Source organism: Pithys albifrons, chromosome 4 (genome assembly GCF_047495875.1).
Source record: "Pithys albifrons albifrons isolate INPA30051 chromosome 4, PitAlb_v1, whole genome shotgun sequence".
Lineage (NCBI taxonomy): Eukaryota > Metazoa > Chordata > Aves > Passeriformes > Thamnophilidae > Pithys > Pithys albifrons.
This window is the reverse complement of record NC_092461.1, coordinates 8,697,117-8,724,144: the sequence shown is the minus strand read 5'-3', so window position 1 is coordinate 8,724,144 and position 27,028 is coordinate 8,697,117. Positions and strand designations below refer to the sequence as shown.

General features: G+C 49.7%; 2 protein-coding genes across 9 annotated transcripts in view; one reads left to right on the top strand and one right to left on the bottom strand.

The window, feature by feature from the left end:
* Positions 1–9,917, top strand: part of GMDS (GDP-mannose 4,6-dehydratase) — a 409,845-nt gene extending 399,928 nt beyond the window's left edge. The window contains exons 10-11 of the mRNA XM_071553354.1: positions 8,454–8,522; positions 8,913–9,917. Coding sequence (XP_071409455.1) covers positions 8,454–8,522; positions 8,913–8,975 — 132 coding nt within the window. The 3' untranslated portion in view covers positions 8,976–9,917. The remainder of the gene's footprint in view (positions 1–8,453; positions 8,523–8,912) is intronic.
* FOXC1 (forkhead box C1) lies at positions 356–25,880 on the bottom strand. Of its 8 annotated transcripts, none has more exons than XM_071553347.1 (4): positions 24,026–24,384; positions 23,841–23,925; positions 23,133–23,193; positions 20,958–22,744 (listed from the first exon to the last, which is right to left on the bottom strand). In XM_071553347.1, the coding sequence occupies exons 1-4, from the start codon at positions 24,357–24,359 to the stop codon at positions 21,056–21,058; spliced, it is 2,169 nt and encodes a 722-aa protein (XP_071409448.1). In that variant the 5' UTR covers positions 24,360–24,384; the 3' UTR covers positions 20,958–21,055. The 8 variants fall into 8 exon arrangements, 7 of the variants coding, with proteins under 7 accessions (XP_071409448.1, XP_071409449.1, XP_071409451.1 ...); XM_071553348.1 differs by having other exon boundaries at positions 20,958–22,588; XM_071553350.1 differs by lacking the exons at positions 23,841–23,925; positions 24,026–24,384 and adding exons at positions 24,523–24,628; positions 25,736–25,880 and having other exon boundaries at positions 20,958–23,193.
* Between the last annotated feature and the right edge of the window lie 1,148 nt (positions 25,881–27,028).

The following is a 27,028-nucleotide window of genomic DNA, read 5'->3' as shown; positions in this document are numbered from 1 at the left end:
TGTATGATGAGGACATTATTATCTTACTTTCCTCAAAAAAGCAGTTGTGAGAGTGCAGCAAGAAGAAAACACATTGAATAGTGAGCAAAAGCAGGACTTGAAGTACTAGTGTAAAGAGAAGAAACCTGTTCTTTTCCTATACTACAGCTGATCTCCACCCACATGAAAGAGATTAATCCCTGGCAGAGTTTTGGTTTTTAGTGATGTGAATGTGACACATTTGGCCAAGAAGCTCACATACAACCTCCCAAAAACCTCTACTGTGAAAGGAAAATTCACAAATCCTTCTAACCCTTGTCATGCATGTTATTCAAACACCTCTTTATGCCCAGGCTAGCATGAAGCATACAAAAGGTCAGCTCACACATCAGCAGCCAGGCTACAAGGCAGTGGCAGTCAGTGGGAGCAGTACCACCTGTAACCAGCATTTGCAGAGTATTTTATTTGAAGAGTTGGGGAAGCTTATTTTGGTTCATAATAACACAGAGTACATAATTATGAGCTTGCATTTTAGCAAACATGCTAATGATTTTTAGCTGTGATATGTGTGTTTGGATTACTTGGTATGGCATATCAGAAAGAAAGTGTTTCTGCTGGAGCAAGGCCAGAGAAGGGCTGGAAAGATGATCCCAGGGCTGGAGCACATCTCCTGTGAAGACAGGCTGAGAGTGTTGACATCATTCAGCCTGGAGAAGAGAAGGCTCTGGGAGACATCAGAGCAACCTTCCAGTACCAAAAGGAGACCTGCAAAAGAGATGGAGAGGGAATAGTGATAGGACAAGGGGGAACAGTTTTAAACTGAAAGAGTGTTTAGGAAGAAACTCTTGACTGTGAGGGCGGTGAGGCACTGGAACAGGATGTCCAGAGAAATTGTGGATGCCTCATTCCTGAAAGTGTTGAAGGCCAGGTTGGAAGAGGCTTGGGGCAACCTGGTCTAGTGGAATGTGTCTCTGCCCATGGCAGAGAGATTGGAGCCAGATCATCTTTAAGCTCCCTTCCAACCCAAACCATTCCATGATTCTTTGATTGTATCCAGCCCTGATACCTGAACTACCATAATTATGGTCTGTATATGACAAATAATGTGGGTTTGATCTTCCTCCAGAAGTCACTCACTTTTTCAGCAGAGGCATTCCTGTGAACTAGAAACAGTCTTTCCATTTGGAAGCCTCTTGGGCCCTTTGCAGAGCCACGAGCTGTCGTTACAATTGCACTTGCATCCAAACTGGGAAACAAATTCCAGGTCTTCCCAGGAGTGCAAAACTGAGCCTCGGGGCAAACTATGACGGAGGGAAGTACTCTTCTCATTGCAGCCAACCGCAGGAGTTTTGCTGTTTGCAGCAGCAGGGCTGCCCCTGCTGTGGGGGAAACACTCTTCAGACTGCCTTGTGCATGGCAACCTGAAAAGCAGCCATGGTCCCACTTGCAGCGGGATACCCTGGCACAGAGCTACACCCATCCCCATGCCGGGCAGCTCCTGCTGAGCGAGCTCAGCTCCAAATCCAAAGCGAGTGAAATCCAGCACTGGCTTCAGGGCTATCGGGCTGTAATTTGGGAGGAATTTTATCTGGCTCGAGGGTCGGCACTGGCCTGTTTTGCCAGGCTTCCCTTGGCAAATGGACAGATCTGAGTAATGTTCGGCCCAGCAAGGGGCTTTCGTGCCTGCAGCTCCGCTGGTGCTCGCCCCGGGGGCGAGGGCTGCCCATCTCTCCTCTCGGGGACGCGCGGGCTGCAGCCTCCCGTCGATTAGCGGGGGCACCGCCTCCATCAAAGCGATTAGAGCCGGCGACGAGGCCCCCGAGGCACCTGGGGCCAGCTCCCTCTGCTTCAGCGTTTTATCTGCACTGTCGCTGGGGCTGCCAGGACCGGCGCTGAGGGAGCCCATTTCCCCGGAGCGCAGCATTGTTCCCGGCCTCCGGCCGCCGCGTGGCCCCACTGATGGACAATACCACCCGTCCCCGACTTCCTGAGCAGACCAGACAGCTTGCTGTTTTCTCCGAGTCTCTTATCACCCCCTGTCATTAAAAGAGAGGTCTGGCTTCGGCTTCGGTTTGGGCTGATAGGCAGCAGCGAAATGGAAAAGGCGCAGGGGCGGGAGGGGAAGAGTAGGAGGAGGAGGGAGAGGAGCTCCATTACTTTATTATCGCCCTAATGTTTATTGCTCCTTCGAGTTCATTTGCCTTAACCCTTTGGAAGCTGGTCAAATTAAAGATTATCAAACTGATAAGATAAAGCCGCTGTTCTAACGCCCCTGGTTCCTGGCGGAAAAGCGGAGGTTGTGCTCAGGTTTTATTGACTGTGCGGTTTGTGTTGATGCCTTGTTGCTGGAGTACAGCGGGGCCCGAGATAAGCCCTTACCCTAAAGATGCCCAGCAGTCACAGCCTGCCAAGGCCCATCAGATGTACAGGGGCTGAGAGCCGTGCAGAATCAGTCCTTTCCTCAAGTCATTCTTTCCCCTCCTCTTCCCCCTCAACATGGTTTTAGTAAAGATTAAACTTTCTGAATAGGGAGGGGATTTGCATAGGAAAACATGCTAGGGAAAAAAACATTATGCCTCTTATTTTCAATGGCATTTAGTTATATGTGAGTTTCAGCTTATTGGTTGCTTTTGCCTTTTCCTGTGGTTCTTTGTGAACAATGCTGTCTTTCTGCAAAAGACTGCTGACCCAAGAGTGGAAAGCAGTCTGTTCATGCTGCATTAAAACAAATTTAGATCAGGAACCAAATTCACTGACATTCTTCTATTCCCTTGGTATCCTAACTGCTCCACAACTTTGCTTTTCTAAGAACAGTGGAAAGAAAAAATGAAAACTGAGCGACAACACATTTTGGCTCATCTTAAATTCCTGAAGATGTTTACTGCGTTCCTTGTTAGGCTTGGACTTCGCTCTTGGATATGTTTTATCTTCAGTCTCCTCATATTTACTGTGAAGATAGCAGTCACTTGCTTTATAATTATACTAGGTTTTTTCCCTGTTACTATAGATATTATAACAAACACTATCCTTTGCAAAGAAGTCAAGCCAGTGCGCTCTCTGCCTCATGGATCTCCAGAAGTACTCACAGAGCAGTGCACAGGAGACGCAATGCTTATTACTGTGACTCCTGGGGTTTGATCCAAGCTTAGCTGTACCATGCATTGAATTTTGTACCAGCAGGCTGCATATTTACAGGGTACCTGGCTCTGATTTAGTGAGATCTTACTGTTTTTCTTAATTGAGTGCACAGAGAATAGCTTGGAAGAAGTCAACAGTAACTGTTCTCCAACGTTGCATGTGAGTTAAGATATGATGTCGCTGAGCCTAGTGGCAAGTGTGGCAGAACACTAGGGAATGAGGGATACTGCCTAGGGAGCAATGCATGCATTGCTGACTGACTATTTGCAACACTTAACAAGGTTGTTCTCCAAGCAGTGAGCTGCAGCAGATGCCCATATATACTGTGACATTATTACCGATGTTACTACTGTGACATCTACTTGAACCCTCATTAAAAAATGTTATGTAAAATGCTCACAAAAAGACGCAAAAGAGGAAACTATTTCATAAGATTAATACATACATTACTGCAATATAACTTTTTAACAGGACCTGATGTGATGGGACAAAAGATAATAGGGCAATAGTTTTAAACTAAAAGAGAATAGATTTAGACAACATATAAGGAAGAAATTTTTTATGATGAGAGTGGTGAAACACCGAAACAGATTGCTGAGAGAGGTGGAAGATGTTACATCCCTGGACACACTCAAGGTCAGGCTGGATGGGGCTCTGAGCAGCTGATCTAGTTGAATATGTCCCTGCTCAGTGCAGGAGGATTGGACTAGATGAGCATAAAGTTTCAAGGTCCCTTCCAACACAAGCCATTCTATGATTCTGTGATAATGATGAAAATGCAAAACTGCAAGCTAACACTGTCTAATTTTTTTGTTGTTGTTGTTTTAATGGGATGAGTTAAAACTGAAAGGTGATGGTTTTAAGAAGAAAATAAGGGAAGTAAAACACAAATGGGTTTTACAGGAGAATTTGGCCCCTAGACTCTTGAAATCCTTTCTGACAAAACATTTTGAGCAAAAAAGGTGCAAGACTAAACACGCAAGCCAGAACCTCCACCAAGCCGGGTCTGTGCTCTTTGCTCATGAGAGCTCTGAAGTAACAAATCATCTTCCATCCAGGCAGTCATGCTGGTTTTGAATGTAACCCTGGCTGCTTTTCAGATGCAGTAAAACTGTTGTGTGCTTAGATCATATTTGTTTATTTTTAAAGGTAAAGCTTTGTCTCTGCTACAGCAAGTGGAGCTGGGCACAGTTCCACTGCAGGTGTTTTACTGAGGACTTGATCTCAGTTTTACTCTGGTGTAAGAGAAAGCAAAAGCTGGCACTGGGTGCTGGGTTCAGTGAAAGCATATTTGAGAGGGAATCAGCTGAGCTGTAGTAATAAAGGAAGCCTTGGCCTTCTTTCAGGCCACACTATCTCCTTTTTCTCACATTGTCTTGAGGCTTTAAATTTTCAGTCAAAGTTAATTGAATGAGACAGTGATACATTGCACAGTGAAACCAGATCAATCACTGCACAAGACGAGACAAAATAGGAGTCCTAGTGACACTCCGAACAAGAGCTTGGGAAATGTGATATTTACATTAAAATATTTTACATTTTTGTCTCATGGTTTTAAAACCAAATTTTAAAATGCATTACCACATTGTGTAACAAATTTCTCTCTGCTTATCTGTATGTATTTGTGTGTGTGCATTTGGACAGTAAAACTGAATAATCATAAAAGCAAATTTAGCAGTAATGGGGTATTTTCTACATAGTTACACTGCTTCACAGAAAATGTAAAACAGAAAAACTTGCACCATATAAACTCATTCTGTTCTCTGAGATTCAGCCATATGACAGCGAGCTGCATATAATGCCATAAGAGAATTTAATCTCATATTAAGGGGCAACAGAGAATTTGACTGCCATCTTTTTCATCTTCCTTCCTTTTAAATATTTACCTGAATTTTTTTCGGACTCTTACCTTGCAGGTAAAACTTGTCATTACTATTCATTTGTGTTAATTATTTGCATGGAAAATAAGGGCCTGTTCCTCACAAAATGGACAACTAAAAGTGAAGAACTTTATGTTCATAATTGGAATACTGTAAAATCAACAGAAAGTCTTAAATTAGTGTTTTCAGGGTTGCAGACTCTCAGCTCAGTATCTAAATCCTCAGAGTTTTCATGGAGTCAAAAGGCTTGTTTCTTGTGTCAGTATGTAAAGCACAACACCACAGAACCAGTTATTCTGCAGGAATACAAAGTATGAAGTGGTCATTTCATCAGGTGCTTTTCCATCAGGAACAGGGATACAGGGCAGTTTATATTCAGCAGCAGCTGTTTTTGAGAACCACACCCCATCCTACCAAACCACCTCAGCCCCCCCCAGAAAAAATCCAGGTTTTCCCCAGTGGAATCTTACTTTCTTTGCTTTGTGGTTTGGTTGTACCTCCACAAAGTGATGCCCTGGCACTGAAAAATCAATACACTTTAATGATCAACATACCAGAGGTTTTTTGAGTGATGTAATTTTTTGTGGATTTTTTTTCCTTTTGGGAGCTTGACAGATGCATCTCTGGTTTCAGTGAAAGACTTAATATAAACAAGCAGTCATTCTGTTCCAAGAGAAGCTTTTTTAATATTCTTATTTTATTGTAATTACCTTATTGTTTTCATATTATGAGCTACTTGTAGAAAAATACAGGAAACATGACTGCAATACAATCCTTTAATCAGGAATAGCTTTGTTCCAGTCATCATTTCCAAGACGTGTTGAAACCTCGGCTAATAAGAATGCAATCAAACCTTGAATATAGGTGTAATATGGTGCTAATATCATGGTTTAATTTGAACTCTGTACCTAGTAACTTCTGTAAGTGTACCTGTTTAAAAGTGCCTAGGAGACATTTTATGTTGGTTTTAAGTAAATGAACAAGGTAGCATTTCTCAAAAGTACACAAACTTCTTTGAGAGAGCCATTTTTAATCTTTTAACCCAAGTCAACTGGGGAATTTGTATTATCACATATATTAAATCTTTCTTTTACTCTTTTTTTTTCCCGCAGATTATGCCCTAATACCTTTACTGCATCATTGTTAAAGCCCCGAACTTTTAGAGGAAAATGTATTTTTTATACCTACATGGATTTAATACATTAGTTGTTCGTGTGATCTCTATATATAATCCAGTGCTACAAGTAACTTCACTTTTATTGATTTGCAACCTCCCCCAACCTTATTTTGCCCTATTCAGCAGATGAGTGTTTATATTTTTGAATGAAGGGCTGGAATTAGGTAAAGTATTTTTTTAGATAAACTGTTTAACAAAAAGCATTTGTCCAAGAAAGTTAAAAGACTGCTCCCAAGCTGTTCAAAAGCAGAATGCAGCTACATATAGCAGGTCAAGACAATTCATTCTATGCTTCACAGTCCATTTTTTTATAAATGGGAAGCCAGTATCCTAGATAAGGCTCAATTTCAAAGGTTGTTTTCAATATGAAGACTGTGGATGTAAAAGTTTTACTTACACAGCATTTATAAAATTGAAAATCTATGTTTTACAATATGGCTTTTATGACCTAAAACTAGGTGGTGTTAAAACACTTCACTTCTAGCTAATGGCTTCAATTAGGACTGAATAAAAGGCAATTGTTTTTATACTGGAATTATTATTTTAAGAAGGATTTCCTTGTTTCCAGACACATATATATACACACGTATGTAAATTAAACTGAACTCCAGATAAAAGGCATACCTCCATGAGCACATTAGGGTCTGATCCAAATTTTATCAAAGTTTGGTAGGCGTCTTTCCCATTTCAAACCAGATTTTGCAAGCCATATTCACACGACCCTCCAGGGGATCCCTCAAGTTGATGCGGTTTTGCATGACTTGGCCTCAAATGTCTGCTGCAGTTTCAAAAAGCCCATTATAGGGCTGCAGTAGGAAATAATTTAGTCTAATTTAAGGAAATCATGGCATTTTTTATTTTCATATAATTTCGTTCTGATCCATTTGTTTACTCTTTTCTGAGGGTGGGTTGAAAAATTTTTTAGCCTAAAGACTGAACTAGTAAAAATGCTGCCTGGAATAAGTCTCAGCAGACGTGTTTGTTCCACATCTCCTTCTTCTGTGCAGTATTTCTTTTGGTGGATTTCCTCTGCTCCTGGAAGCAAGCTGTTGAGCTTTTTGGAGCACAATTATGAAGAAGTATTTCCTACATTTTACTGCATGAGATGAGGTGATTTTGGAAGTTAACAGACCTGAACTACGTAGGCACAAAAGAGAGCATCTGAAAAATGCAACGTGTAGCTGCACAAGTTTAAAAATCTAGTCAGAAAATGCTCCTTAGCTCCACTGCTGGTCATAGGATGGAAGAGGGAGGAGAAAGGCAGTCCATGCATTTTTCTGGAAATCCTGCTGTTACCACCATAAAGTCAAATGCAAGAGGGGAATTCAGCCTTAGCCTTGTTGTTGTCTAACAAAGATGGGTTTATTTGGTTTTCTTTAAACCTAGACAGATATAATTTTTAATTTATTGCTACAGGGAAACACAGCTTGTGAGGAGAGAGGATATATTTTATTAAATCAACACATACAGTTGGAAAAAACTGTTTCAACGCAGTCTTTGAATTTTAAAGAAAGATGCAGTCAGTTTCTGCATTCAATTAGAAATGCAGTCAAAGGAGCTTTTGTCTTTGTTAAATTATGTTATATTATTTTTGATGAGTGGTTGTGGGATTGTTTTGCTGTGGTAGCAGTTTTAAGGATACTTGAACAGTAAGGTGAACATGACCAAAATCTTGGTTTCAGTAATGTTCTTGAGATAATTTCATTTTTGAGATATTTAGACTTCTATTTGTATGTGGATGCTCAAAATACTGTAGAAAAAAAAAAGAAAGAAAAGCATTTAAACCCTGAATGTTTACTACTGTTGCGTTTGGTTACCCATATCCATTACAGTCTTTCAGCATCAACTGTCTGTGATCATGTTTTTATTTGAAAAAGACTAGTTGTCATGTTTGCTCCATGATTTACACTATTGAAACAAATGAAGGGGAAAAGAATTGGAATCAGCTCATTCACTAGCATGGCTAAGACATACAACAACCTTTTATAAAATGTTCACCATTATATGGCCATAAGGATGGAGTTCAAGCCCTGTGCACACACAAAAAAACCCAGAGTAACTCTTTCAGTCTGAAATATGCTGGTGAAAGGATGCTGCCTCCTGGTGAATTAAAAGGCATATGAGCTTCCACAAATAATGCATCATAAAAGAGAAATATTTTGTCTTCAGAAGAGTCCAGCCCTTGCCATGCTTGGCTCACAGAGAAGCACAAGCAAAGAGGAGGCATCAAGGTGTGGAAAGTAACAGATCTTTCAGCACCTCTCTCTTCTTTTCCACAGGATTTTCTGCAAGGGGACTGTACCAAAGCCAGGCAAAAGCTGAACTGGAAGCCAAGAGTCACGTTTGATGTGAGTGGCCTTTTGGGTGTGCTTTGTACCTGCTGGGTGTTCATGGCCTCTAAAAGCAATTCACAGGGAGGGGGAAGGGAGTGGCAGACCTCTGTGTGGGGGACTTGGGCCCACTGAGAAACCCTGGTTTTGGTGACCTTGTAGGAGTTCTTGCTCTGAAGACAACAGCCTGGTGTTGAAGAAAACAGCCTTGGTGTATGGTAGAAATGGGCACCCCAGAGCACAGCAGGGACAAGGACAAGTTTGCTGTGAGAAGAGCCCAGCAAAGTCCTTTCCCCTCCTTGTTCTGCTGCAAGGGGCCAGGGGCCTTGTCATGATTGCGGCATTCCTGATGTACTGCCTGTTTGTTTCTGCACTGGGGTCCTCATCTGTCTCTGTCTCGCTTTGCAGGAGCTGGTGAGGGAGATGGTAGATGCTGACGTGGAGCTCATGAGGAACAACCCCAATGCCTGACCCCTGCCTGGGCCAGGCAGGCATCACAGGACCCATGCCAGGGATGCAACCCATGGCCAGCACTGCCATGAGCCACCAGGGTGGGTGGCTGTCCCTTTCTGTGATGGATTTATTGCTGACCTGCCTGTTTGTGAAAGCCCAGTTTTATCCCTCCCTCCACTCTCCACATCCTCCCAGTGCCTCTCACCCCACACATCATCCCAGGATCAACCCTGCCTGGGCTAACTCTGTATCCTGCCATTAACTGGGAAAGGATCATATTGTACCTGAAATATCGATCAGCCAGCACACTGATTTTATTTTTCAATTAAGTCTCATCTTTTATTACCTCGGACCTCCAGCACATTTTTAGTACTTTCTCCCATTTGAGAAACAAAGTATTCCCTGCCCTCCAGCCCCCAACCTCCCTCTCCTCCAACATCAGCAAACCTCTGACGCTAACACGGACTTGCCATGCCTCCAAACCTTGCTCCATGGCTTCCCCTTTTCTGCCTTTCCTGAACACTCCTTGTTTTTCTTTCCTGCAGCCTTACCTCCACCCCAGCAGCTCATTTCCACCACTTGAACTCTGTAAAAGTTTGGATAACTTGATATAACTTGCAGCGAAATCGCCTTTTGACCATGCCGAATTAATTCCTAATTGCTGGAATCACTTTCAAACCAGTCAAGCTGGGGCTTGTATGAGTTTTTCAGATCTTCATTTCAGAGTGTGCATGAGTCACAGAAAGCCTTTTTGTTCAGTACCTTCTCAGTCCAGGGGGTTTAGGGTGTTTTGGTTTCTGACCCCTTCGCCCCAGAATCAACCCATTCCCTTCCCACCCTCTTCCTGCTTACTATAATTAAACCTCAGATGGGAGCTTGAACCATCTCAAAAGATGACTAAAGAAATAAAAACAAAATAAATAAAAAACCTTTAAAAAAATAGAAACTTCAAGGTGAGTAAATATTTTCTTGCTTTTTGTGCCAGCGTACCCGGGTTATCCAGAGGTCGTCAAGCCCATACATTTCCCATTGGTTTCGAATCTTCCACCTACCAATTACTCCCATCATTTGAGCTTTATGCCTGGAAGTGAACAAAGAGCAATATACCCAGGTGAGAGATACACGGAAAACACACTTTCTCAAAGTTCATCTCTTGCTTTTTAACTTTCTGTGTAGGGGACACTCCCGTTAAAAGTGGAGCAATGGTGGCGGGAGGTGGCTGAATGCGGAGCTAGGGGCCGTGGCTCCAGCTGGGCCCGGGAGCGGTAGCTTCATGGAAGTGGTGTGGGGTGACGGGAGGGGTCTCGGGAGCCTCCTGTGGGGAGCCGGTCGGCCGGAGAAGGATGCTTAGTGCGCCAGTCGCCAACGGCGGCGTTTGCCGGAGGTGCCGTGGGAAGTGCGCGTAGCGGAGCGCGCCTGGGCAGCAGTAGCGGCCGCTTCCTTTGGGGCTGTCCCCTCGAAAGCGCGGTCGTGCCAGCACTACGGGCAGAGGAAAACGTGGGATCTCGGGCGCTGCTTGGGATCCTTCCTACAACTGCACGGAGTACGCGCCCTCGTAGGGCCCAGAGGACTCGCTCGTTAAGCATTGCCCCACGCGTGTGAGGCTTTCCAGCCCCACGTACAGTTTCCGCGTTGCACTGGGGCTTTCCCAGCATAAACCAGTGCCGAGTAGGTCTCGGACGCTCCATCCATGGGGAGGCCTGGAGCTCCCCGTAGCATCATGCACGCGTTCCCCCTCATCCCCCGAATATACACCTTCGAGCGTGGATATATAGATATAGACATAAATATTCCTTGGGTGTTTTTCTCCTCTAACGATTACGACTCCGTGGCTACGCCTATTTTAGAGTAAAATAACAGTAAATCCCCCTCCCATGGGTGAATGTCCTTTGCACTAGCTGTCGTCTCTCGCAGCATTCCCACCGCATGGATCTGCCGCACAGCCCCGGCAGAACGCGCTCACCCCCTGTACCGTGGGCACCCACCCATGTGTGGCCGCACGGCTGTGGCTGTGCTCTGCGGGTTGACGCCGCACACCCCGCCACAGGCGAAGGGATCCCCCGTGCCTAGCGGTGGCCCCCCGCCCTGGGGCCACTGCGGGTGGCAAAGGGGAGGGGGCGATCTCCGCCTGCCCAACCTCACCGCGGGCTGCCCCCTTCGCAGCGCCCCAGACAAGCGGTCGCAGGCTGCGGGTGGCGGGTCTTTGGCGGCGCACGAAATAATAGTAATTTTAAAAGTATCCACAGCGCTTTTTATGACAAGGCATTTTTGTATTGCTGGGAACTATTTTTTGCGTACAGTGATTCACTGGGAGGCTTGCTGGCACATCTGAATATTAGTTTAGACAGACGACTGGGAACTTCGACTTCAGGGTTTTTTCTTTGGCATCTCTAAGCGTAGTGCACTCAAGAGAAGCATTCTTCTATTTTCGCTCTCTGTATTGCGAAGCAAGAGGGGGAAAGGATGGAAAAGAGAAAACTGATCCTAGACTAAGCCGTCCCTCCACGGTGGCCTTGTGCTGAGTGTCTTTTTGCTGCCTTTGTAAGAAAAAAAGAAAAAAATTCTACTGGTTGTGGACAAAACTCACACTGCTCCGCTGCCTTTTACTATTTGGCAAAGGTCTGAACTGCTTTTCAGTTTCCTCAACACTGCCCTCCTGCTTGATTCTTAATTGCTCCTAAAGTACCGCTTTTTGCATTGACCATGGGATCACGTCTTGTAAACGAAATAAATAATAATTTAAAAAAAACCCACAAACAACAAAACCACTAACACACTGCGATTTAAGGAGATGATATTGTATATGCAGCTAATACACCAGTTATAAATTTGTGTTCCGTACATCAGTTTAGTGTGCATGTCAAGCGTATTGTGCGTGCAGGTTCGGAAGATACACAACCCCTCTGCCCGTCTCATGTCTCACGTGGAGTCACTGCAGTTTCCTTAATGGAAAAAGGCAGCTCCAGTAGTAAAAAACCGAGCAAACCTCCAGTCTCCCGCGTCTTTCACAAGCGTCCCACCACCCAAACCAACAGCACCGAACAAAGCAAAAGGCTAGGTGGGTGAAGCCTTTCTCGGATCCGCGAGGAAAGGCCGGTTGGTGGTCGGGGCCAGCTTGGCCACTCTACCCTCTCCGAGATCGGGAATACGGGCCCTTGAGCCTGCCAGAACTGCCCGCCGGGCAGCCTGTCCCATGGCGCCGTAGGAAGCAGAGAGGTTCAGCGCTGCTACGAGGAGAACTGGGATAGTAATGCCCGCACTGGGTGATGGGGACTGCCCAGGCGTACGCCTCGTCGGGAAGAGGGGCACCTGTGGGCAGGGAGAGGAGAGTGCGCCCAGCTCCTGCCCAGTGAGCTGCAGAGGGCTGGGGCCCGGTGGGGAAGGCCGGCCGGCGTTGCCCGCGGCTCTCTGCCCGGCAGCGTCGGGAATTACGAGCAGCGACGGCCGGGCTCGCTTCCCCGAGACCGCCGCCTGTCAGCGCTGCCACCGCCACCCCATGTCTCTTAGCTATAACTTAGCCCCTCGCCTCTGCCGTGCGGGCCGCTGCCGTCCTCCAGGAACCTGTCTTGCCAAAGGTAAAGCTGCCACGAAAGCCTCTTGTTATTTTCGTTTTCCTTCTTTTGAGGCCTTTCAGGGGTGCTCGGGGCCACCGGCCGGCTCGTGGGCTGCGGAGTCCCCACAGGCAGCGAGGAACACAGTGGAGGCCTGCGGTGTGGTGTCCCCACGGGAGTACAAGCCCTTGCCACCTCTGCAAGTGGGTCGGGCAGGGGGTGGGCGCTGCCCCAGGGACCGCTGGCGACGTTGCCGGCGCGCCCGTCGCCCTCCTCCCCGGCCCCGGTGCGGAAGGCCGGCGAGACAAAGCGACGGGGATTTCCTCGGGGTCGCCGAGCAAAACCGCCAGCGCCATCTAAAAATACACCTCGACAGTCGGAGCGCCAGTCCGAGGGGTAAAAGCGAACGGGGGCTGAAGGAGGGCAGCCTCGCTCCTCGGGCACACACACCCCGCGGCAGGGTGGTTGGTGGTGAGAAGCCGTTCCGCGGCCGGCTCTGGTCGCTCTCGGAGGAGCGGCGACTGCTGTAAAGTGTATTTAGAAAATAAAATCTAGGTGTAAATTGGTGGAATGGAAGAGTCCCCCGCCGCCCCCTCCCCCCGGCCCCTTGCACATAAAGCAGCCGCGTCCCCCAGAGCGGACATGAGGGTCACATCCTCTTCCCGCTACTCACCCAGCCGGGAAGGCGTGCTCGGGGCTGGCCCGGGGCAGCGCAGGGAGAGGGGCACCGGCCGGGGGTCGCCGCCCCTCCCGCCTGTGGGCGGCAGGTTTGCAGGGTTGGGAGGCCCCCAGTCGACTCGCAGGGCCACGCTCCTGCCTCCCCTTGTGACCCCCCTTCACCTCTGATGGTTCGCTGGCGGAGCATTGTCTCCAGACACAACAAACCCAGGACGGAGCCCTGGAGCAGGCAGGGCTCCAACGTTTTGACGGGTGGAAGAAAAACATCAACAGATACTTTACAATTATTTGGTGATGGGGGCTTGGAGAGGCGGGCGGGGGAGAGGTCGCTTCGCAGCAGCAGACGCTAATTGCAACCTTTGCTTTGCTAATGAGCTCGCACCGGTGCATTCCGCGCGTCACCACCGTCCCACCCCCCTCCGGCGGAGAGCCTGGGGGGTGGGAAATGGCGTCGGGAGAAAGTCGTAATTTTTCTGCAATTCGTTATTTGGTTTTAAATCCATCCCATCCTTGAAAGGCAAGGTTAGAAGCGCTGGCCGCCAGCACTTTCATAAATCCTCGCTTGGAGAAAACGGCGAGCAGCTCCTTGCTGGCAGGGGCGAGGTGTGGGAGTGCTGGCCTCGGCCCGACGCCTGCGCCCCGTCCTGCGCCCCATCGTGCGCCGGATAGCCGAGCATCCTCCTCTCGAGACGACGGGGCTCGCAGAGCGATGTGCACTTCTCTAGCTATCGGCTTGAGCCCTATTTCACACAATCGGACCGGAGAAACACATATACAGAACACATACAGGAGAAAGAGTTCCACTAGAAACTCGCATCAAAAAGGCACTGCAAATGTATTTACATTGGGCAATCTTGGAAGCACCGACATTGTTTAAACAGTTCTCTTCTGCTACGAACGATATTATCAGTACTTTACATTATCGTTCAATGGAGAGCATTCTTCTTTTTCCTATATTTTAAATATTTATTTAATTTAGAAAAAGGAAAAAGAAAAAAGACATTAAACTCTGCTCCTTAAATGTCCTGGCAAGCAAAGAAATTCCAGGAACGTTTTGGGGAAAACGGTAATTTTTTCTGTAGCGAGCGCTAGCATTCCGAGCGATGGCGGTTATAGTGGCATGACCTATTTATTAATCGATTCAGATAACATGTAAATATGCTGAACTCATGAGTGTAATAATTTGCGTTTTTTCTACGGGAGGAAATTCAGCTATTCTAAAAGTTAATGGTTCTAAATGTGTTGGTTTTCCTGGATTCTCCCCAGAGGTGATGGTGGCTGGAAAGGAAGGAGGATTCCAGTTGGGGGGTTTCATTGTTGTCGTTTTAGTTCTGCCGAAGGCAGTCTAAAGCAGCTGACCTGAACGTAGGGTAATACACTGCACAACCAAGCCCCCTGACACATAAAGGTCAGGTGAAAGTCTCCAGCAGGTAAGTTGTGGGCCGGCTGCCTGCCCAGCTCACTTGCTCTCTGGCTCACAAATTGTTCCCTTCTGCCCACCCAAGTCGTTTCAAGCTGCGTTTGTTTAGGGGGCAAAAAAATTACCGACCACCCAATTCCCTTTCAGTCGGAGAGCTTGTGAGCTCTCACCGGTAGCCCAGACTGCCTTCCCCCGCTCCTCAGCCCAGAGCTTTTTAACAGCTATTATTTTGTGGCACGCATACCAAGGAAGGTGCAAGTTACGGGTCTAAAAGTTCGCGGAGGTGTGTGCAACAGATGCATTGGTTTGAGGGAGGAGGGAGAAATCCCCCTTCTCCAAAGACACTGCTTGCTGAAGAGGGGAGGGACCCTTTCGCCGGCTACCTCCCCTGCCCGCGCAGGACAAAACTGGTGAAACAGGCCGGGAGGAAAACATGCCCCTCGGACCGCAGGGGCTTCCTCGCGGGGCTGTGCTGCTGTCTCCTGCCTGAACACCGCGACCCCCCGAGGGGCCTGTTCCACCGAACCCAGCACCCCTGGCCATCGGGTGTCCGGCACATACACCTCACAGCCGCTTGCATCGCTGGGTGCCAGCAGCGTTACCACAGAACTAAATTCAAGGGGCTAGTTGTAAGTGACACCGGGGGCTTCTGCTCCTAATCGACCAGCCAGAGTTACCTCCGGCCGTCAAAGCAGGCCTTCTGGGATGCCTTGTTGCGAAACGAGGGGATCTCCCGCTCTCCTCCCCTAGACACCCAACCATTCGCTACCCTTTTCTGCATTGCCAGCCCCCGGCCTAGAACAAGACCTGCCTGTTGGACCAGGTGCGTGTGCATAATTTTTAAGGGAATATGAGGGCCGCAGCAGTGCTGAGAGGGGTTCCCAGTACCCCTCGAGATGCGAGGTTGCCACCCGGCTCCTCAACTACCGGGCAAGGAGCCGGACCTCCCCCGCCGATGCAGCTATTGTTTCGTTCAATTAGGCTCCGCTTGATAAAAAACAATCGCTCGTTAACCCTCGCCCTTCTCCCTCCTGGCTGGTGTGTTGTGAATGGCGACATCGTCTCCCTTGACCCCCGTCTCCTTTTCTGTCTTTCTGTCCCCTGAAAAATGATTCCGCGAGCTCTGATTGAATTTTATTCCTTCCTGACCTGGCCCGTTTTTATTGCATGGACACCATCAATCTTGACCTAACGCGACGTTTGTTTATTACTTTGGAAAGAAGCGAATGGCTTTATGAGCCCCAGCGTAATTAAACCAGGCGGGCTCCGTTCACCGCGGCACCGCACCACCTTTGGGGCGGATTCACCACAGACAAGCCGCCGGGGAGGCGAGTCAGAAGGAAAATGAAAAAAAAAAGGGTGCAGAGAAAGCTATACAATAAAGGTAACTGGCATCCTCCCAACCCGTGAGCTTGGGACCGAAATACCGATGGATCGAAACCCATGCCCGTCCCCGGGGAGCACCAAGCAGCTCCCGTCAGCTACACTTCAGGCCCGCCAGCCTCTTGCGCAGCTTGTCGCTTAAACCTGAGCTCGCCCTCCGCGCTCCCCCCTCTGCGCGCCTGGACGTTCTACCTGTGACCCCACGCAGCGACAACTCAGCCTCGGGCACCTCGACGGCGCTCACCCCCTCCCCTCCAAAAAAACCCCAAAACAAACCAAAACATCAACGCGTCTTAAAATGACGGAAATATTTTGCCAAAGCGCCCGGCACCGACACAGAGGGACGGAGGAAAATGAACCGAGTACATCAAGAAGTTTAAATTACTTTACAAGACAAATTAATTGAAAGGTAATGTTCAATTAGCCATCGCTGTTGAATTGGGTGATGTTGAGAAATGGACGGCGGAGAGTTTCCAGGGACCGCGCTGCAGCGCTCCTGTACCTGCGCAGCGGAGCCATGTGCGCGCCTCGGCGCTGCACGCTTTTGCCTACGCAATCAAATAAAGACCCTTACCTCACGCTCATCTTAACGTGGGCGCGGAGAGGTGCGCAGCCCCCGGCTATGCGCCACCGCTCCGCTCTGCCCTGCCTCCCGCAAAACCCGCACCGGCCTTCGCGTGCGCCGCGTGCCACTCATCCGCAACGCGCAAGCCAGGTCTCCAGAGGCCAGGGCAAAGCTTTAAACTCGTCCGTCTCCAGCAGCATGTTTTTGGGGAGATCAAAATAGCCTACAGCTGCACCCCCAGAGTCACCCACAGTGTCATGAAGTTGAACTCAACTATGAAAATAGTCCCGTGCTAACTTTGAAGCGCCTTCCCCGAACTTCGTGTCTTTCAGAAAGGGCCCCAGATATCGTAACCCGCCAATTTTTAAACACTCCCTTAAACATCTCCATCTACAGCACAGCCTCACCATACTCTCCATCTGACCTGGACTGAGGTAGGAGAAGGGGTTTTAATCAAAGTCCTCTCGACTATATTCATGCGGTTCTCTGCTATTTTTGGTTATGACCTTTGTAGAATATAATATGAACAGTAATTGCTTTAAAAAGAAATTCCAAGGAGGAAACTTAGAAAGGAGAATCTTCCTCATCTCCATGTTTTCCACAGTTTAAGAGGCAAGTAAGAAACCACCAGGACCACCAGCTGAATAAAATGATCTCTTGAATTAATAAAAAAGTTGATTTTTCATAGATGAAAACCAAAGAGATAGTTTGGAATAAAATCAGTTTGAGCTAAAAATACAACAAAAAGAGCCGTGTTAACCTGGCACCTAAGGGACCGTACTCCAGGCACTGCTGGGGCTGACCGTCCCCGTTCGATGTAGGAGCTGCCACCACAGATGTCGAGGCCTTACGGGGACACCTCTCAGCTGCTGCCCAAGCGCATGTCCCGTGCCCACCGCTGCGCTAGGTCGCACTGCATCTCTTTTGACGTTCGAGGCAGGCCCAGTTCTGCTGGGAAACAATCACAGGTCAGCTCGGATTTGCCTTCTGCTCTCAACGGAGGCAAGCACCAGAACAAGGGTTCGTGCTCCACGCTGGGTCCCGCTGCCTACAGTTCATGCCTCACAGACAGGAGGGCAGCCCGCTGGCAGAAGCCCCGTTCCGTGTCCCCCCAACTGTCCTACCCCAGCCCGGGAAGGTTTCTAGCCAGACCGCAGGGCCTTTCCCCATCTCAGCAGCAGCAGCAACGCCTCACATGGAAGGGTCCGGCCTGACAGAGCGTGGAGCTGCCGGTCCCCATCTGTTCAGTGCCACTCAGGGACCCGCGGCACCGACCTGCGCGCCCGGCAGGCCGCCTCCCGCGGCCGAGCCAGCACTTTTCACCGCCTACCGGGGAGTCCCCTCCGCATTGCTAATCTTATTTTCGTTGTGATCAATTTCTGTGCGGAGGGGAAGAAAAAATATGTGATTATGGCAATAATAAAAATAAAATAAAATAATGATTTTAAAACACAAGCCGAAGCACCGGTGTGCGGTAAGCCATCACACTGACAACTAGGAGGTGACCTCCGCCACGACCATGCACGTCACTTCAGGAAAGGGGTCCCTCTCCGGAGGCAGAGGATCCCGACACGACGTACCTGCGGCCGAGTGGGAAGTTTCCCTTTGCCCCCTCCCTGACTGCGAGCCGACCCCCCAGCTCGCCGAGCCTGCTCCACCCTCCCCTTTTGCAGCCAGGGCCACGGGTAGCGCAAGTTGCGCGGCCGCCCCGCGTTGGAGGCCTGCGCACCGCCCCGGGCATTAGCAGTAATTACACTCGGCACTTGTTCAAGCTACGCACAGTCCCCCCAGCTCCCCTAACCGAGCAGCACCACTGACAATGCAACGGGTTATTAAACAAGCCGGGCTAACAACTGCTTTCCTCCCTATTTATTTTCGCCACAAACACCCTACCGCTGGAGACCGCTGAGAAAACCCAAACTACAGGAAAGCCGGCGCCTGATCGCAACAAAAATAACAGGCAAATAGCATACACAATCGCCTCTACCCTCTACCTTCTTTAAACTTTATTTTAGATACATGACGGGGGGCAGGAATGGCCTTATTACACAGTCACCCTGCTGGCAAATCCATCTGCCAGGGCACAGGACGATGCCCCACCGAGGCTTCCCTCTCCAAGGAGGAGGAGCGGAGGTGTGAAGCAGTGAAAGCCCCACCGTGCCCCTCGCCCAGCAGTCCCGCTCACAAGGAGTGGGAGCGGGTGGGAGCCACCAGCTTAGCTGCCCCCGCTCGGTACCGGGAGAGGGACGGTGGGGAGCAGAAGGTGAGCCCGACCGAGAATAGGTAACATTTTATTTCCCCGTCCTGATGAAAAACGAGGAGCAGCAATTAAAATGTGCCCTCAGAGCGAAGGCGCTCGGCTTTCCTCGTCATTCTCTTCAGCTTTACCACAAACGGACGACGGAGCATTTGAGTTTCTCTTACCCAACGTAGCAAACAAATAACTATAAATAAGGCCGATATTCTTTTTAGAGGTTCTAGCAAGAAAAAGCGAAGACTATGCTATACTTACATAAACATATTCTAAGCCAACGTTATATAATGACACACACCCCCCACGGTTCATTCGATCTCCTAAAGGTGTTTTCTGATTATTGCTTTGGAAGGGAAGCACAGCTCAGAAGTGAGGTAATAAGGTTGAACTGTAAAAACCTTTGTATTTATTTACAGTGTTAACAATGCATCAGCAATTACTGCTAAGTGTTGCCTTTAGATAAGAGATTCTGATAGTTAACTATATTATCTTAAAAGCGAATTTTAGGCCTTAAATATCTGTAATCAAATAAACTTATTCCTAAGTCTTACTGACAAGGCTGTTTATTTTGAGTGAATGGATTTATTGCATTTTGGTGGTTAGTTACAAAAGGGGAAGGTGATCCCCATGGCTCATAAGTTCTCAATAGCAAATTGTCCAGAAGGTAAGATTCTTGGTCTGACAAGATATCAGTCTGTGCACCACTCATCTGCTACCCTGATAATATATTTTACTTTTCCAATTAAAGGAAAAATGAGAGAGGGAAGAAGGGAAAAAAAAAGAAAACAAGGCCCAAACAACCATATAAGAAAAATTTCCCCACAGAAAATATTTTAAAAATAATTTCAGTCCGAACAATTAAGATATAGAACAGTAAAGTCCCTGAAGGACGGAAGCTATAAAGGTGTAAGGGTGGACTTTACAAGTACCCTTTAATCCAACTATTTTTTCCCTCTGAAATAAAATAGAACTTTAAAAATATATATTGCAGAAGTGGCTTTACAGATGTGAATGCACGCATTGCTATTAACTCTAAGATGCGGTGATTTATATGCTTGCATTGTATCTAAGAATACACGTTCTACAGATCATTTGGCATCTGTTATACACTGTGGAGTTTAGAAAAATATGCAATGCGTATATGAAGCCATAAATAAATACGTAACCCTTCTTTAAATATAGGTATATATGTAAATCCTAGATATAAATACATTTGAAACACACACAGCGATAAATAGCTCCATATATACACAGTTACACAAGGGCAGGAATCTAGTGCATGCACTTCTACCTAGGAGTTATCGCTTAATGTATCCTTACATAGGCATATTATTTAAAAGGCCATAATGTTGTCATACTACTGTGTATGGTCAAATGTTTCCAGGTCTTGCCCATTAATTGCTAAGAAAACGTGTTTGTTTATTTGCCAACTCAGAGCTGCCATGGGAAAGCATTTTTTTCCTAGCGGATAAGGCGAGCTGACTAAGTGGAACATATTAGAGAAGAGACTGAAAAGGGATTTTTCGACCTGGCAGTTCCTAAATGGTCTTTGGAATTTGTGCGGAGGGGAACAAGCTGTTCCAGCGACAAAGTTAGTTATGAAATCCCTTTTCCCTCTCTTTTTTTCTCTCACTCTAAATGAAAGTATTAAAATATACAGACGTGTAAAGGATCACTCCAACTGAATGGTAATTTATTAATAAACAAACAATGCAATACCTTCAGAATATTTTCAAAAAAAAAAGAAAAATATTGATAGAATAAGATTAATACAGTTCCCCTTTTTATATATAGTGAGAAAAAAAATCAGCGTTTCAGTCAATTTTAACGTCACTTTTCAGGAAAGGGGGAAACACTTTCTGGCATTTGGTCCGCAACATCCAACTACAAATTAAAAATAAATTACTATGTCGCAATTTACATTTTAAAACAAGTCCTTGCAGAAGAGGGAGGGGAGGGGGTAAGAAGCTGGTACTCTACGCTGGACTTTTCGCTCCCTTTTAAACACGGGGCATGACAATACCTTAAAGGACGGGGAAGAGCGTGGGGTGGGGGATGAGAAAAAAAAGTATTTCTCAAAACAATTAAAAAAAAAACTTACGTGTTATTGGAGTAACACTGTCCTTTAACAAACCAAGACATGCTTTGGGGCTGTCTCTGTACAAAAGCTTTTCGCGATGCGCTCGCTTTCCTCCGCGAGCGCGGTGCGGAGCAGAGTCCCCGCGGTGTCCCCGCGACGGGGTGCGCTCAGAACTTGCCGCAGTCGTAGACGAAGGCCCCGGAGGTTCGGTAGAGAGGCTGGCTGCCCGGGAAGGCCATCTGACAGCTCCCGCTGCCCCCCGCCCCGCCGCCGCCGCCGCCGCCCCCTGCCCCTCCGCCGCCGCCGCCTCCCGGCGAGGCACTGAGCCCGAGCCGCGGCGCCTCGAACACCTCCCTCGGGGCGGCGGCGAAGCCCTGCTGCGGCCCCGCGTAGCCCGCCGCGCCCGCCAGCGGGCCCAGCTCCCCCGCCGCCGCCGCCGCTGCCGCCGCCGCCGCCGCCGCCTGGTTGAGGTACCAGGAGGCCAGGCGGCCCTGGTGCGGGTGCGGGTGGTGCCCCTCCTGGTGGCCGCCCGCCGCGCCGCCCAACCCGCCGTGTCCCAGCGCCCCACCACCGCCACCGCCGCCCCCCGCCCCGCCGCCGCCGCCGCCGCCGCCCGAGGGCATCGCATAGTCGGGCAGCGGGTCCTCGGCGGGGCTGGCGGCAGCGGCGGGCAGGTGGCCGGGCCGGTCGGCGCCGCCCGCCGCCGCGTAGAGGCTCATGGCCTGCATGTTGCAGTGGTAGGTGCCGGCGGCGGAGCCGGCGGCCGCTTGGCCGCAGGGTGAGCCGTAGACGGAGCTGTGTCCCGGCGAGTATCCGCCGAGGGACAGCGCGGGCGGGATGCTGGTGCGCGGCGCGGCGGCGGCGGGGGCCAGGAGGCCGGCGCCCAGCTCGGCGGGGGCCTGCGGCGAGCCCCGCAGCGAGGTCATGATGTTGTCCACGCTGAAGCCCGGGCCGTGGTGGTGGGGCGGCGGGGGCGGCGGCGGGGGCGGCGGCGGGGGCTCGGGTGCCTCCAGGCTGAGGGAACGGCTGGAGGGGAGGGTGCTGCGGGGGCTGCCGCCGCTGGAGAGGCTGCTGCTGCTGTCGGGGCTCTCGATCTTGGGCACAGCGCCGAGCGGCGGCGCGGCGCCGTGGGGGGACACGGCCTGCGGAGGCGAGGCCGTGCCGTTCTCCGTCTTGATGTCCTGGATGCGGACGGGCGGCGGCGGCGGTGCGGCGCTGCCCCCGGCGGGGCCGCCCTCGGGCTCGGCGGCGGCAGCAGCGGGCGGCGGCGGGCGCGGCGGGGCATGGTCCTTGAGGTGCAGGCGGTCCTTCTCCTCCTTGTCCTTGACGGCGTCCTTCTTCTTGAAGCGGCGGCGACGACGGAGGAAGCTGCCGTTCTCGAACATATTATAGGAGTCGGGGTCGAGGGTCCAGTAGCTGCCCTTGCCGGGCTTCTTGTCGTCTCGGGGCACCTTGACGAAGCACTCGTTGAGGGAGAGGTTGTGGCGGATGCTGTTCTGCCAGCCCTGCTTGTTGTCCCGGTAGAAAGGGAACCGCTCCATGATGAACTGGTAGATCCCGTTCAAGGTGATCTTCTTATCGGGTGCGTTCTGGATGGCCATGGTGATGAGGGCGATGTAGCTGTAGGGCGGCTTCACCATATCCTTGGGCTGCGGCGGTGGCGTGTAGGGCCCGTAGGCTCGGGCCATGCCAGCCGGGTACTGCTCGTGGGCCGGGTGGGAGTACATGCTCATCGGGGCCGGCATGGCCGTGTAGCCCCCGCCGGCCGCCGCCGCCGCGGCGCGGTAGTAGCTCTGCTCTCCGCCGAGGTACGGCACCACTCCCAGGGAGTTGGGACTGGACACGGAGTAGCGAGCCTGCATGTCCTCCCGTCAGCTTTCCCCCACCCTCCCCGCCGGACCAAACAGCGCGTCCCTTCCCCCTCCACCCCTCCGCCGCTCCGCGGACCGAGCTGGACCGGGCGGCCGGGCAACCCCCACCCCCCCACCCCCCCGGCGGAGCGCGGAAAAAGGGAGGAAGAATAACGACGGCAGCGCCGAAAGTCTCCTCTTCTTCGCCCAGAAAAGCCCACCGGCGAGCTCCCGCGCTCCACGCGGAGGGGGGGAAAAATCAAAAAGGGGGGCAAAAAGGAGGGGGGCAAAAAAGGGGAAAAATATTTTCAAAAAGAAAACGGCGGAGGGAAAAAAATAATCGCAGCGGAGAAAGCAACTTCCAAGCGCAGAAAGAGTATTAAGAAAATAAAACCTTTGCAAAGAGGCTCCCACGCTCCCAGTTCCTTGTTCCACGGGGATCTGCAACAAGTTGTCTGCAAAGGAGGGACAAAAGTAGAGGGATGTGTTTTGTTGGCTTTTTTTAAGCGAGCAGAAGAAGAAAAAAATCCACCTTCCCGATCTCCCAGTGCAAAGTCTCCCTCTCTCTCTCCCTCTCGGTTTTTTCAGTCTCTTTTTCAGTCGCAGGCTGCTTTGGGAAGCATCGGAAAAACTCCTGAACTTTTGAGCATCCGTCACCACGGCGAGAACTTTTTTACGCACTTACAGTTTTCTCCTTTTTTTTTCCCTCCCTCTCCTCTCTCGGTCTCCTTTTTTTTTTTTCCCTCTCGTTTTTTTTTCTTTTCCTCCTTTTGCAGGCGGCCCAGCTCCGCCCCGTAGAGTCGAGGTGGCCAATGAGAGCCGGGAGACACCCGGGACTCTGAATGAGGAGGGAAAAAAAAAGGAGCGAGAGAGAAGGGAAAAAAAAAAAAAGAAAGAAACCCTGCAGCAGCCCCAGGAGTTGTAGCGCTCGGGGACCGGCCACACACGCTCGCCGGCACACGCGGACGCCCTGAGCGCCGCGGAGCCCGGGTTCGCACGGGCCTCTGCGCACCCGCGGGGATCCCTCCACGCCTGAGAATTTTGCGCGACGACCTGCCCCCCCTTCCCCCTATCCTTCCCCCCGAACCCTACTGCCCCGTACCTCGCTCGCCAGCGTATCCGCGTCCTTACACGGGCGGTCGCACACGCACCCCGGGCACACGCACGACATGCATGCCTGCACCAATCTGTGTGTATATATATCTATAGCTGTATATGCTTCTCCCGAAGCTCTTCCCACCCACGAGCGCACCCCGCGCTCTGCCACGCGTTTCCCCCGAATGTTACTTGTCTTTTTCCTTTTCTTTTTATAAGCTCCTTGGTCTGTTTTCTCCGCACGCTCCAGGCGGGCTCCCTCCTCCCATTCCCTCCAGGCTGCCGCCAGTGTCGGCGGGCTGGCTCTACGCCGGTGTGCCGGCTCGCTCCCTGCCTTCCCCGACCAGGAGTCCACCCCGGCTGCCTTCCACCCTCCACGCCCGCGGGGACAGAGAGAAAAATGTGTATGTGTGTGTGTGTGTGTGTGTGTGTGTGTGTGTACAGGGTGGGATGCCCCTGTCACGGCAGCACCACCCTGCCTGCAATCAGCTGCCTGCCTGACCAAACGCTTCTGAAGAGACTGCATTCCTTCGTTGACAAGGTTTTGACGAGTCCTCCAAAGCTCCTTTTTATTAATCAGCCTCTCTCACTCTACAAATGAGGCGCCCGCTGCCTCTGCTGTTTATAAACACGGGTGCGTTCCTTTGAACGGGGTCTGTAGCTCGCCCCTTCACATAATCTTTACAGACCTTATGGGGTGTGATACGGAGAGCGGATCCTTGATGTATTTCTTTATTTACTTGAGAAGGAGAGGGCATAATTTGGTTCCTAGTATGCTTCAGAGTGGATTCCGTGCTTTGTCAGGTGTGTCGAAAGAAAAAAAATAGAGAGAAAAAGAAGCAAAATAAAATGAATGTTCATTAAACTGCTTGGCCGGTTTTGCTGTGAAGATTTGATTTCCTTTGCCTTTGTCTAACTATCTGAACTAATATTTGGGCTCTAATCAGAAAAAGACTTTAACGGGAGCTCAAAGGGAGTAAAGAGTGAGGGCTTGGTTATTTATTTTTTCAATTTTACTTTCAATTTTCTCCTATATTTTAAGAAAGAAGGTTTTCTTTTCATGCTTCAAACGTGGGAAAATTTGCATACATTGTTGCACAGTAGTCTATTTTACCAATAATTACGGTATACGATATACAATTCAGTACTCTTCATTCCCTTTGTTAGACCATACCTCTGAAACTTCAGTAGCGTTAATAATAGATCAGCTGAAAGGATCAAGATGAAATCTATTTTAAGGAGTGGAATTTGTACGGGAAAGACGTGTGTGTGGTGTGTTTGTGAGATGAATTACCCATCCTGATCTTCTGACACTACAAATATGTCAAAAGACCCTTTTGGCTTCACTAATTTGAAACCCCCTTTCCACACTTTTTACTGTGATCTATTGCTTTGGGGATCGTGTCTTTGGAGCGTGTTAAAGGTGCATCATATGCTTGGTGGTATTTTAGCAGATACGGCTTTTCCTCTGAAATCATCAGTTGGTTATTAAAAATTAAATAAGTATTTTAAATGAGATTGAAGTCATGCGAAGAAGGTAATTTATGTAGCTTAATATCTTCTCCTTTTTATATTCAAACGTAACGGGTCTCCTTTTGGTAATAAATGTCAGTCCTTTAATGGTGAATACATTATCCCGTTTAGCCTGTTGTATTTCATCGTCTGGAATCTTTCACCTGCTCCTGCCTAATTACACTTTTCCCCCTTTCCTCCCATCAAGGCAGAATTAATAAATGTGCAAGCACTGGACTAGATGTCAATTTTAACACTTTATATTTTCAAAACCTCTTTCTTGTTTTTCTGAGCGGGGGGGGGGGGGGGGGAAAGGAGAAGGAGAAAGAAAAAGGGCATTTTAGCACGTTTCCATGCAGCCCAAGTCATCCGGTTTTCCCACGGTATTACCTGTCGTTAAAAACAATTTCCATGGGCTTCCCTCTCGCTCGCTTGAGCGTCCGTGACGTGCCGCTCCAAGACCCGGAGCCTTCAATGACTTTTTCATTTTATCTGGATAATGTTGAAGGTAGCGAAGCTGTTTCACAGACAGAGGTTGGAGTAACATCGAGAAGTTTCAGCACAGGGAATGGGGGGGCGGAGGGGCATTAATCCGACGTATTTTACATTTAACATATTTTGCAATAGTCACTCCGATGCTATAATTGCGAACTGACGCAACTAGCGTGTGTTAAGTTACAGACCTCAACCCAGGAGGACCTTGGTTTCTCTACTCGAGGCACAAAAGTCAGCATTGTGAAGGTCCATAGAGGGATTTGGGGATTGTGTGTGTGCGTGTTGTGGGGAAGCAGAGGTTTTAGGGAAGCTGAAAGATCAGTTTTTCCCCTGCTGTCCATGGATACCACACAGAAAGAGTCCCTGGCGCTTGGGCTTCACCCACCCGGTCGCACGGCAGGGTTACCTCTTCCCAGCGCCCTTACCTCTGCCGCCTTATCCAGTCTGGTCTCCGGGCGGGACAGCCGCCTTTGAGGTGCCCCGCCTGGGTCTGCCGCACGAGCGGAGCAGGACGGCAGCAGCCTCGGCCTCCGTGGACCCCCCTCTCCCGCAGGTCCCCGGGCGGCGGACACGGCCGCTGCCGCCTCCTCCCGAAGCCGGTCGAGGGGCACCGGCGGAGGGACGGGAGACCCGACGGACCAGGCCAGAGGAGCCGCGCTTGTCTTAAAACCCTCTGAGACTTCGTGTGTGTGGTCACTTGCAACCTTATTTAGGAAGATGTCAGAAAGAAAGATGACATGGGAACGGCAGGCGAAGGGGCTACCATTTGACCTGGACAAAGCCCAGGTGGACACAAACAATTCGCTCTGCGTTGTCCTCGCTCCTTTCGAAGACCTGGAGGTGAACTGCTTTGCAGCCTCGGGCTGTTTATGTTTAGACGTAGTCAGAGCTTCGCTTCTCTCCCTTTCTTTTGGCTTCAACATCACAGCAGTATCCCTGTAACTCCGAAACCAGCCACCCAGCCCGGCTCTTTGCATCTCAGGATGCAGCTTTCCATGTTCTTTAAACAGCGGGCGACACCGCAGGAGAAAACCGCTGACATCCTTTCGAGTAGCAGGGAGGGAAGTGATCGCAACAAATCTGTGCTTCACCATTAGAAAAATCTATTGTGCCGAAAGTCCCCTCTCTGTTTACATCCACTGGACATGGGTGACAGCAATCCCTCCCTCCCGTCCTTGCACCAGCAGC

Excerpts from the sequence above, each read along its gene's own strand:
- FOXC1 (XM_071553347.1), bottom strand. The coding sequence starts at position 24,359 with ATGCAGTCTCTTCAGAAGCGTTTGGTCAGGCAGGCAGCTGATTGCAGG. Across the intron at positions 23,926-24,025 it reads AAAGAAAAGGAAAAAGACAA|ATTGGTGCAGGCATGCATGT; the intron begins GTAACATTCGGG and ends ATATACACACAG. Across the intron at positions 22,745-23,132 it reads GTGGGAGCCTCTTTGCAAAG|GCTCGCTACTCCGTGTCCAG; the intron begins GTTTTATTTTCT and ends GAGGACATGCAG.